Source organism: Sceloporus undulatus, chromosome 4 (genome assembly GCF_019175285.1).
Source record: "Sceloporus undulatus isolate JIND9_A2432 ecotype Alabama chromosome 4, SceUnd_v1.1, whole genome shotgun sequence".
Lineage (NCBI taxonomy): Eukaryota > Metazoa > Chordata > Lepidosauria > Squamata > Phrynosomatidae > Sceloporus > Sceloporus undulatus.
The window spans coordinates 101123141-101135862 of NC_056525.1; the positions used below are offsets into that span (position 1 = coordinate 101123141).

The window sequence follows — 12722 nt, forward strand, 5'->3', positions numbered from 1 at the left end:
AATAATAATAATAATAATAATAATAATAATAATAATAATAATAATAATAATCTCAGTTGAAGGGCATGGTCCAGCAAGGGAGAGGTAAATTCTGGAGGTGAAGAGCTGGCTCTGCAAATGGTGCCATCAAGAATGATTTGGATTCTTGGATTATGGTCTGTGGTTTCCAGAGGGGTATTTCTGGCAAGGGATGGGTTGCATCTCATGCCAGTTGGCAGAAAACTTTTTGCCAACAGTGTCAAAAATTTGTTCCTTTAAACTGAATTATGTTGAGGACGGAGACAGTATGCTGGAGGGCAGGAGTTCATCAAGGGCTGGAGATAACAGCCAAACTGTTATAGAGAGATCAAGGCATACAGTGCCGGAATCTAACAGTGGGAGGGGAAAAAAAACTTTACACAGACTTAGATGTCTCTACAATAATGGACAGAGCATGGGAAATATGCAAGAGGAGAGGAGGAGGAGAATCATTACTGTATATGTCAAGGATGTTTACACCTGTGAAGAATCCAGGACTTAAATCCTGGAAGCCAGGTGGAGAGTAACTGGACAAAAATTCAAAGGGAGAGAAACAACAGGGATGCTATTGTGGGAGTTCACTACAGACCCCCAAGATAGACTGAAGAACTGAATCATGTCTTTCTAGAACAGATGATCACACAGAAAGGAGCTGCTTTTTGCGGCTACTTTTTGAACCATGGAAAGGTGAGATCAGGACTGAGGCAAGCAGTTGTCATGGCCCCAATCTGGCACTAAAAGGGGCGGTCTATACAGCCCCTTTGTTTCCAGAAGAGTATTGGCCTGAGTGAATTTATAACAATAACTTCACAAACAACACACTACCAAAGATAAAACACATAAAAGAGGAGGACACTGGGATGCCAACCTTAATCTATTTAAAGGAAAGTGTATTAAGGGTAGAAGTGCAGCAAGTGTCTAGGACCAAGGGGTCTTCAGATGTTTATGAGTTGAAAAGAGTGCCGCGAAGCATTGATGGGAAGACTGCCTTGATGACACCCTCATACACTAGGCTGTATTTATTTGTTTGTTTGTTTTATGTAAGTGGCACTAAGGATAGTCAGGACTGGCTAAGGTTGAATTGAAATTGTATTTGCGTAAGAGAAGTCTTTCCTTTACGTATTTTTACCTGTGATCCTGGAATGTCTTTGTGAAAAGCTTCTGTTGTTTCCTTGACCAAAGCTGTTAATGCATAATATTCAGATGACTTTCTTTTCACCCTCTGTTCAATGTCTATATTGATTCCATCCATATGCTGGTTTTTGGCAATGTCTATCTTTTGCTTTATCCAGGCTGCTCGGCGTGCTGGGAAAACAATTTCCTTCTCAGATACGTTTCCTAAAAAACAAACAAAAATTATGATTAGTTGGTAGACTTTCACATCACTAGAAAAGATGAAAAAACTGTTTTGAGACCATCCTAATCTTAAATAGGTTTGCTCAGAAGTATATCCCATGGGCCCAGTGGCACTGTAAATATACTTAAGATTACAGCTGTATCCATTTGTTTCATGACTAACTGTATTATTCTTGAATGTCTTTGTAGGACAAATAGCAGGATAACCCCCCCTCCCCCCAAAAAAGGTGAAAATAACTATAGAGTGGCATTTTTACAGCTCTTGTCAAGGACAACTAGACAAGCTAAAGCTGCATTAAACTAGGATATACTCTGTCTATCTGTTTAGCAGCTCAAGAAAAGGCCATTTGGATACCAGTTGTTGGTGTGCTTTCTGATGTCTGCCTACATCAGTAGTGGCTTGTTGTTCCCACGCGAGTGGAGGTGAGACTTCTTTGGGTTTTAGCCTGCACTTTAAAGGAGCTATTAATGCTGAAACTATTTTGGGGATAGAACTCAGCACTTCAAACCGGGACTTCAGAATTCAAACTAAAATGCATCCAAGTGGCCTTACCATTCCACTGACATGGAAACCACCAGTTGCCATTCAGTAACACTGCCTCACTTCTAAAACATACCTCTCTTGCTAAAATTCCTCTGATGTCCGCATACTACATAAAAAGCATGAATAAACATTACGGAGAAAAGTTACTTATAATAACCTGCAGAATGTTTGTAATGTAAACAGTTGTCCCTCCATATCCAAGGATTTTGCATCCACAAACTGAACCAGCCAGAGCTTCAAACTATATCTTTTTAAAATGTCCCTAAAGCAAATCTTGATTTTGCCATTTACATAAAGGACCACTTTATATACATCATTGTATATAAAGGGACTTGAGCACCCACCGATTTTGGTATCCACTGGCAAGGGTGCTAGTGCTTCCTGGAACCAGCAGATACTAAGGACCCATTGTATCATAAACAGTTAATAGGACTGAACTTTTTCATTTATTAATCAACTGAAAACCTAATTAATGGCTAAATAGAAGTAATTTTTAAACCAACTTTTAATACATTTTTTACAAAAAAGGAAGAACTTCAGACAGCAATACCTTCAGAGAACAATACCATAGAAGAAATATGCGCTCTTTCCTCACGTACAAGATAGAATGCCACTCCTAAGACAATGCCTGCTGCAAAACAAGTGTGTCTCATAAAAAATAAGGAAACTTATATCAACTAAAAGGCATATATCACAACACTAGCTGGGGGATAGCTCAACAAATTATATAGTTAGTAGTTCTGCTGAAATCACTGGTACATTTTTCTACACAAAATAGTTTCGATTGGTAGAGGGAGGAAACTGCACATTTTATAACCCTTGGAACACACGCTTCTAAAACTGTTAAGTTTCAAAAGAGAGATCCACATTGTCTATCTGATCAATGCATTACACTAGTGGAGGTGGGTTACCATAATAGAGATTACTAGCCTGTCCTGAGACTGGGGTGCAAATTTGGTGGGACAATTTTCTTTCAACTACCACAAGTAAACTGCGATAACAAAAAAACCCCAAATTATTAAGGCTGCAGCAGCCTTTCATAAGCTTCATAGGAATACATTTCAGAGATCTCAGTGGAACTTACTTCTGAGGAGCCATATGGATAAGCAGGAAGTTTGCAAATGTTCTCATTACTCCGGTTAAGACGTACCCTTTAAAACTACCCTGGATCCTTTTGAATGAGCATAACACATGAGCTCAGAATCGTATTTTCCAAATATCGCCACCGTTGTGATCTGTGACCAGTCATAGAATTTCCAGGTCTTCCCACCAACATCAAATACAAAGACCTGCAGATGCACAGCAGGAAAACATGGCACTCTATCTCTCAAATACCTTAACAGTTTCATGAGCTAACTCTCTTTAGTGGTGTGATTTCAGGTAGGTGTGGCACACCAGACAAACTTTCATTTGAGCGGTCTGTATCCCGTCATTGTTAATAAAGGGCCACAATAAATGATACACTCAGAGGAGATGCTCCCTCAAGTGGTGAAAGGCAGCTATTTCTTCTACCATATTCTTTTCTGTAGCTCCACATCTTGAAAAATAGGTGTTTTTATGACTGATAACTAGAAAGTAAACATAGGCAGTATCCAGACCAGCGCAAAGTGCTGGCCTGGATACGTACTAGGGTTGCCTCGGGGCTTCCTTTCCAGACGCCCCACAACCCTAGTATGTGGCCGCGGCGTTGTAATGGCAGCGCCCTTTCTACATGGGTGCTGCCATTATGACGTCACGGCCGCGCCGCAGCCAAACAGCGCGGCACAGACGTGATGTCCTGGCACTGCTGCAGGGCGCTTGTGGCACCCTTTCAGCGGCACCAGAAGAAGCTCCGTTTTGGAGCTCCTTCTGCCATGCGTATCACTGGCACGGCCTTTAAATGGCGATTCAGAGAGAAAGGGGCCGAGCGGCTCCTTTCTACCTTTCCCCGCCACTGTTGGGGTGTCCTTGGGGCTCACTTCCCCGAGGGCAGGAAAAGTGGCGGATTGGGGCCTCCAGGGCTGCTGCTGTGGCAGATGAGGCCCCGATCTGTCGAGGAAAGGGGCGGGTGCAGGCCACTCCAAAGGGGTGGTCTGTATCCTGCCTTAGATCTATTTTAAAAGTCAGATTGCTAAGGAAATTACATTGAGAAAGGAAAAACAAGTTAATAACAAGGAACCTACATTCCCCTTAATGTCTAGTTTGAGCCAAAGGTTGAAAGCAAACTTAAGAGTGTTCTAGTTAATCAAATGCTGATTTCCAGACTTTGGCTCTAGAATCATACAGTTGGAAGGGATCTTGGAGAACTTTTGCTCCACATATAGACTGCTCAGTGCAGTCTCTTCATTGCAGGATGCTGATAAATGTCTCTCCATCTTAAATGACTCTAGCAAGGGTACGGAATCTGTCTGTTCCAACCATGAGCAGCTCTCCCTATTACGAAGATTTTTTCTAATGTTTAGCAGAAACCTGCTGCCCTGCAATTTCATCCATTAGTTTTAGTCCTGCCCCTGAGGCAAAAGAGAACATATTTGCTCCATAATATGCACAACAACCCTTCAGTATTTGAAGACTGCTACCATGTTTCCTTTAACCTTCTCCAGGTTGTACAGTGGACCCTTGGGGTTTGTTTCCAGAACCCCCTCCCCCCAATGGATACCAAAATCCATGGAAACTCATGTCCTATTATAGACAATGGGGTAGTAAAATGGTGTCCTTTATATAAAATGGCAAAATCAAGATTTGCTTTTTGGAATTTATATTTTTGGAATATTTTAAATCTGTGGATGTTCAAATCCATGGATAAAAAAATCTGTGGATATGGAGGGCCAACTGTACAAACCTTTTCCAAACATTCCTCTTAGGATTTAGTTTTCAGACTCCTCTAGCACCATCATAGTAGTTCATTTCTGGATAAGTTCTAACTTATCAATGTCCTTCTGCAAACAGTATTACTTTCCAGGAGTATTACTTTCTTGGACCAGGACATGATGCTTCTGTTAATGCAACCCTAGACTGCACTAGCTGTCTGTTTTTTAAGCTGCTGCATTTTATTGTTGCCTTATGTTCAGCTTGTGATCAGGGCAGAGTCTGAAGCACTTCACTTGGCACCGCTCTACAGGAGGATGCTGAGCCATTAGTTAGCACTTGTTGAATACCTTTGCTAAATAAGCCATGGATCTACCTAGTTGTAGTTGTATTTTTCAACTTACATTTTATTAAGCTGTCAACAAGAATACCATGGAAAACATCATCAAATGCTTTCCTGAAATGTAGGGTGCATCTACACTGTAGTAATAATACATCCTGACACCACTTTAACTCCATCCCACAGAATCCTGGGATTTTGTCATATTGTGAATCACCAGCACTCTTTGGCAGATAAGTAAGGACCCTGTTGTTGTTAACTGCCCTCAAGGTTGGGCAGTAGACCTTGACTCATGGCGACCCTGCGAATGAGACATCTGCTCAGGTCCTTTAGGATCAGGGCCGTAGCCTCCATTTGGTCTTCCTCTCCTACTGTTCTACCCTTTCCTAGCATCATTGGGCCCGAACAGACAGGCCAAAATAAAGCTGCTTCGAGTATCTTTGGAGGTATGCTGTTTAAATGACATACATATTTTAAGAAGCCAGAAGCTGCACCAAAGCTGCGCTCTAGTTCTTAGGGCTGGAGCGTGGCTTTGGAGTGGCTTCCGGCCTTTTAGGACACATGCATCATTTAAATAGCATACCTCCAAAGTGATCCAAAGCAGCTTTATTTTGGCCTGTCTGTTCAGGCCCATTGTCTTTTCAAATGAATCAGGCCTTCTCCTAATGGGGCCAAAGTATAACAGCCTCGATTTAGTCATCCTGGCTTACAAGTACAGTTCAAGTTTGATTCGATCTAGATACCATTTGTTTATCTTCTGGACTGCCCACAGTATCCTGAGCACTATTCTCCCGCACATTTAAAATGAGCTGATTTCCTTTCTGACTATTTTCTTCACTGTCAAGCTCACTACAGTACCTGTCAGGGAATACAATGACTTGGACTATCCTCACTTTAGTGATCAGGGTTGAATTTTAACACTTTAGGATCTTGTCCAGTTATTTCAGAGCTCTCTTCTCATTCCCAGTCCTAGTCTTCTTCTAATTTCTTGACTGAAGTCTCTGTTGTGATCAACATTTGATCCAAGTATGGAAACTCTTTTTGACTATTTGAATTTTCTTGTTATCTAGGATGAATTCTTGTAGATTTTTAACACAACTTTGACTGCCATGGCTCCATCCTACACAGTTCTGGGATTTGTCATTTTGTGAGGCACCAGCACCCTTTGGCAAAGGCTAAGGACCTTGTAAAAGTACAAATCCCAAGATTACATAGGATGGAGTAACAGCACTTAAAGTGGGATCAAACTGCATAATTTCTACAGATTAGATGCACCCCAAGACAAACTATGGTGGAAAACACTCTGCAGAAACAATCCAGTTTGAGACTACTTTGACTGCCCTGGCTCAATGCTATGGAATTCTGGGAGTTGTAATATGTTCTGGCACTAGAGCTCTCTGACAGAGAAGGCAAAATGCCTCACAAAACTGCAGTTCCCAGAATTCCCTAGCATTGAGCCAGAGCAGTTAAAGTGATCTCAAAGTGGATTATTCCTGCAGTGTGTCTTGGACCTTTGTCTACAGTATTCCCATGATCCACCAAAGCAGTAACTTGGACATTTATCACACTGGAGGAATTTCTCTAAATTTCGAATGAAAAGAAAGTGGGGCCAGAACACATTCACGTGAATTCGCTAGTTCAGTGAATTTACATGAATGCAAATTGCGTTCAAACTGGCTTCCCATTGCCCGAAAATAGCATGCCATTGCCCGAATTTGCATGTGGTAGTCTATAACACAATAACATTAAACCCCATGATTGCTGTTCCTGTTCTCAGCAGGTATAAGACAGACTTATCTGAACAGACAGGCCAAAATAAAACTGCTTCGGGTCACTTTGTAGGTATGCTGTTTAAATGACACACGCCAAGAACTAGAATCATGGCTTTGGCATGGCTTCTGGCCTCTTAGGATACATGCATCATTTAAACAGCATACCTCCAAAGTGACCCAAAGCAGCTTTATTTTGGCCTGTCTGTCCGGGCCGAAGGATGCAAACTTGTGACATTGCCTCACAGTGGTAGGGAGCAATTCAATGAGCAGTTTTCCAGTCGGGCAGCTCTTAAGCTTTGTACTGGAAGGTCCTAATCCCAACTCAGCCATGGAAACCCACTGGGGAGCAGGTCACATTCTCTCAGCCTCAGAGGGAGGCAAAATCCTGCCCCCTAAACAAATTTTGCCAAGATAGGCTTGCCATTGTTGTTGTTGTGGTTGAAGTTTCTGGCTTATAGCCACTCTATCATGGGGTTTTGTGAGCAAGTTTCTTCAGAGGAGGTTTGCCACGGCACTCTGAGGCTTGCCTTGGGGTCACCATAAATTGGGAACGACCTTGGCAACATCCACACTGGAGAAATAACTCCGTTTGGCACCGCTTTAACTCTTTCTGGCTCAAGGCTATGGAATTTTGGCAGTTGGAGTTTGTTGTGGGGCCCCACAACAAATTTCAACTCCCAGAATTCCATAGCCTTGAGCCATGGCAGTTAAAGCGGTGCCAAACCGGGTTATTTCTCCAGTGTGGATGCAGCCTTGAAGGCGCACAGCAACCAATAGCTCTTAAGCAGGAGTGGGCTGTTTAAAGAGCTACCAGGTGTGGACTGTAACTCCCATTATCCCTAACCACTGGTCCCCAAACTGTGCTCTTTAAGGGACCTTTTTGGACTTCAGCTCCCAGAATCCCAGGCTATTGGCCAACTTGGCTGAGGCATCTGGGAGCTGAAGTCCATAAAAATCTCTAAAAGGGCACAGTTTGGGGGCCACTGCAACAGTCACGGGTTACTCATTCTGTCTCAGACTGACAGCTCTCAAACATAAACATAGAGAGTAAAATTTTCAGCGACGACCGTTAGGTTTCCCGCCTCCCCTGTTTGAAGGCGTTAAGCTCGCACTCACTGTAACCGTCCCCCCGCCCTTTCTAAGGCTTCTTGCGCATGCGCACCTCGAAGCCCCTGGTGGCTGACACGGGGTTGCAGAGCGCGAGGTCCTCACAGGGGCACGCGCTGCTAGAGCCCAATCCCAGGGAGAGGGAGAGGCGCGCCACCAGGGGGAGGAGCCAGGAGCGCGCGTGCCCGCCCCCTAGCCACAGCCGCATTGCTCGGTTAGAGCTCTTTCGCTGCGCTCGTTCTTCGCCTTGCTGTGTTCGGCCCGCGGGAAGTGGGCGGGGCCAAAAGCCTTTCGAACGTAGAGAGTGTTTAAAAGCAAAGTGGCCGTTGACGGCGTGAGGGGATGGAATGTTTTCGAGTTCTTTCTCTCCGTTTTTCCTTTCGACTAATAAAATAATAATAATAATAATAATAATAATAATAATAATAATAATAATAATAATAATAATAATAATATTTCTATCCTGCTCTTTTCCCAGTAAAAACAAGACATAAACATAGAAAAAAATTACATTGAAAAGAAATCAAATTATTACAGTATTAAAACAGAACAATGACGACAATAATAAATATTGATAACACCCTTTCATGAGATGATAGAACCTTCTCGACCTTTTGTTGCCAATTTTCCCCTCCAACTAAGAATAAATGATGTTTATAACACCCTTTTCATCAGGTGTTAGAACCTTCTCAACTTAGGCTGCATGCATCCACACTGGAGAAATAACCCAGTTTGGCACTGCTTTAATGCTTTCTGGCCAAGGGTAGAATTCGGGAGTTGAATTTGTTGTGGGGCCCACACAAACCCAACTCCCAGAATTCCATACCCTTGAGCCAGAAAGCGTTAAAGCGTGCCAACTGGGTTATTTCTCCAGTGTGGATGCAGCCCAAGTACATTTATAATGTTGTTTTGCCAAAGGGCAGACACAGACAAACCAGATAATGGAGGACAAAACAATAAAGGCATCTGTCGGTTAAAGGTGACAGGCGTCCAGATAAGGCTTTCAAATTTAAAGAATGGAGATCCAGCACTTGGGTGGTTTGTTTTAAAATAAAATAATATGATTTATTTATACCCGCCTTTTCCTTGCGAAATCAGGTGGATTACAAGCAAGGAATCAAAAGAAAACACCCCCCTTACCAATTACATCACAGCAAATGTTAAAAAAATACTGTAATTTATACAAAAAGAAAAATGCATAATAAAGAATGCAATATACAAAATCCAAGATACAAATATAGCATGTTAATGGAGTGATAACATAGCATAATGATCTAAACAACAATCTCCAGCACTCCCCCAGGCAGCAAAACAACAGTCAATATCAACTACACTGACACACAAGTGTGTGTGTGTCAGTGTAACTACATATGTTAAAGTAACATGACATAGCATAATGATCAAACGTAACCTGGCATAATAAACACAGCAATCCCCACCTCTCCTCCAACAACAAAATAGCAATCAACTACAGATTACACACTTAAAATAATTATACTGGTTATGAATAAGTACATGGAGCCGGTGTTTAAGTAAGCCACTCTCCTCCTGCCTCCAAAGACTCCTGCTTGAAAGCATTGTATTGCCTGGCACCACAACAAACTACAAATCCTGCAAGTACATAGATTGGAGCCATGACAGTTAAAGCGGTGTCAATCTGACATTGTAAAATGAATCCAGAGTCCCTATGAGTAATTCAATGACTGATATAAGAGTTCAAACCAAGATTGGCAAGTTCCTTTTATTTGGGGTCAGACTAGATGCTCTCAAGGTGTAATTTTCTATAAGTAAGACATTTTCACATTTCTGTTCCCAAAGTCAATGATAAGTAGCAAATTAGAGTTCACCCACATTGATGGTGGGGGTCAGATTAGTAAGAGTGGGAAGTGACCTTGGCCAGCCTGGCATGTTACAGATACCATTGTTGCAGCTGCTGGGAAGTTGCTAGGAGAAACTATGGCTCCCTCTGCTCATTGTATCATTTGCGGTTACATTTGGGCAACACAGGCTGACTAAGGGAAAATAAATTGAGTGGTCTATTGTTGTTTGTTAAAACCTAATACCAAGTAAACATGCACACTGAATGAAGTCATGGGAATCTCAGTAATGTACACGTGAATTTAGTCATCTGTCACTTTGCAAGCTTATAAATGTTGGAATCTTATCAATAAAAAGTTGTTCTTTCTTTGCTCCTGTACAAACTGCCGGGGTGCTCTGTTATGGAGGGGAGGGGAACCCCTTGATCAAAGATAACAATCTTTCCACAGAGATTCAGTATCAGCTTGCAGTCCATGTACAATAAGGGTGGTCATGGTGGGAGCTGATATCTCAGTTCTCTCCCCTGCTTACAACATCACCCAGCCTCAGAGGGAGAGAAAGGCAGGCCCAGCTCCATCAGGCCTGGCCTAAAGTAAGAAGATGAGCCCTCCCTCCAGTCCATCTTGCATAGGATTGCCATAAGTCAGGACCTCCAAACCGGGACAAATGTAGGACAAATGTAGGGCAACATTTTCAAATGTAGGACACTTTTTTAAATGGAGGACATGCAAAAAATGTGAGGGTTTTTTTTTAAATGTTGATATAAATGCATGTTTTTTAGGCATGATCAAAATGGAGGACATCTTGGCATCATTCCTAGACAGATGGCAGAAATGGACTTGCCCTCGGGGTCATCTGTACTTCTCAGAAGTGTGTACTTGGTCAAGGGACTGTGGTTTTTCTTCACTGCGCATGAGTTTGTAAAAATCACAGCAAGTTACATTGGCCGTGCCTCAGAGGCTTGTTGATATCAATATCACCATCATCATCATCACTATAATTGTCCAAGAAAGGCAGACTTGTTAGCATTCAAAGCGCCATAAATACACAGAAAATGCACTTGCATATATTTAAATAATAAAGAATAATGAAAAAAATAAAATAAAAAACAAGGCAGGGGTGTATATATTTAATAATAAAAATTAATGTAATAAAATAAAAAAACAAGCAATAATAAAAATAAATGCAATAAAATAAAAACAAGCAATAATAAAAATAAATGCAATAAAATAAAATAAAAACAACCAATAATAAAAATTAATGAAATAAAACAAAAACAAGCAATAATAAAAATTAATAAAATAAAAAACAAAAAATAAGTATTTTATATTTTTAAAAATTAATTTAAAAAAAACCCCAAGGCAGACCTGAAATGGCCACTGACTCACCTTTACACCTCCTCCTCCTCTTCATCCTCCTCCTTCTCCTCCCTCCCCTCCTCCTCGGCGCAATTGCTCCTTGGGAAACCCCGCGCGAGGGCGCACATGTGGAGGATGCGCGCGCACTGCCGCTGGCCCATGCTGCGGCCGGGGCAGCGTGCGCAAGGGAAGAGGAGCCCGTCCCCTTTGGCCAGCTGGCCCAAGGGGACAAGCTCCTCCGTCATAGCCCCGCGCACGGGCGGGAAAGCCCCGCCGCGGGTGGTGCAGTGGCAGCGGAGGCAGCACTGGCGAGGAGAAGGAAGGCAGCGCTGCCCAAGAAGAGGAGGAGGACGTGGGTTGGCAGCCAGCTGCATTAGCGTCCGCGGCAATGGCCACATGAGCGGGGCTGGCCCGGAGGCAGGACAAGGGCCGGGGTTGGGGGGAAACCGGACCAGGGTAGGCAGGGGGGCCCCAAAAGCGGAATTGTCCTGGGGGCCACCGGGATATGGCATCCCTAATCCCGCATGGTCCAGGCCTCAGAGGGAAAGAAGAACCTCTGGACGTATATTCCCCTTCCCACTGCCATTCCCTTCTCCCTTTGTGTCATGTCTGTCTAGAGTCTAGACTGTAAACCGAAAGGCAGGGAAATGTCTAATTAACTATCTGTAAGCCACTCTGAGAGCCTTTGTGGCTGAAGAGTGGAGTATACAATAAATAAATAAAATTAGCTACATTAATTTTTCAGTGTGGCAGCAGCCTGTTTTAATACTCTTTCCCCCATCTTGTTGGGATTTTGTACATGTGGAGGGATTACTAGTCCCTCTGCTGAGGGTGAAAGACGGTAACTGTGACAACCCTGCAGTGTTGTCCACAGCTATTAACATAGCTATCCCCTCCTTTCTGGGTCTGAGCACAGTACTACACTAGGAAAGGATTGTGTAGGACTGACTACTGTGGGACTGCAGTATTACATAGCAATAATACAGCTAGTAACACTCCTTGCTCAGTCCTGTCAGCTCAAAGCCAATTAGCCATTGAATCCTGACCCTCCTCACCCATGCTCTGTTAAAACAAAAATACACAAAACAGCTGAATCCAACATGGTTATATTGGCACCTTCTAGTGCTGCTTGTTGTTTGCCGGGTTTTTGCAAACAAAAATCTTGTCCAGGAAGAATCCAGATTTCCCTAAGAAACAAGAAATACTGGCTGCCTTATCTTGCAGGTCTGAACTGTGATATTTGGACCTTAAATACTGCTAAATATATAGCCACTCACGTTAAGATCAATAAGACAAGTGTCTGGTTTTGTTGAAAAGCAAGCAATTCTTGTACTGTAGGACTGTAACCGAAGCATCTGACCAAAAAGAAAAGTGTCACAGGGAAGTGGAGCTGCCATCTCTAGGAGTCTATGAATTCCTGCATGGTAGAAGAAAGGGATGGACTGGATGGCCCTTGGGGTCCCTTCCATGTCTAGGGCTCTATGTATTCCTGCAGGGCAGAAGAGGCGGGGGGGGGGGACTGGATTGCCCTTGGGATCCCTTCCATCTCTAGGACTCTATGTATTCCTGCAGGGCAGAAGAAGGGGTTGAACTAGATAGCCCTTGAGTTTCCCTTTTATCTC

General features: G+C 42.9%; 1 protein-coding gene across 5 annotated transcripts in view; it reads right to left on the bottom strand.

Annotated features, from left to right (window-relative positions):
* The window catches only part of LOC121927717 (di-N-acetylchitobiase-like), a 14092-nt gene extending 5933 nt beyond the window's left edge, over window positions 1–8159 (bottom strand). For 2 of the 5 annotated variants that reach the window (XR_006103314.1, XM_042461566.1), the window contains exons 1-4: window positions 7980–8159; window positions 3069–3207; window positions 2469–2549; window positions 1148–1356 (exon numbers count right to left, since the gene is read on the bottom strand). Coding sequence is in view for 4 of the 5 variants with exons in the window: in XM_042461566.1 (XP_042317500.1) it covers window positions 1148–1356; window positions 2469–2549; window positions 3069–3207; window positions 7980–8132 (582 nt within the window). In the remaining variant the exon portion in view is untranslated. Of the gene's footprint in view, window positions 1–1147; window positions 1357–2468; window positions 2550–3068; window positions 3208–4739; window positions 4871–7979 lie in introns of those variants that run through there. The other 3 variants (XM_042461568.1, XM_042461567.1, XM_042461569.1) reach the window with 3 other exon arrangements.
* Window positions 8160–12722: the final 4563 nt, after the last annotated feature.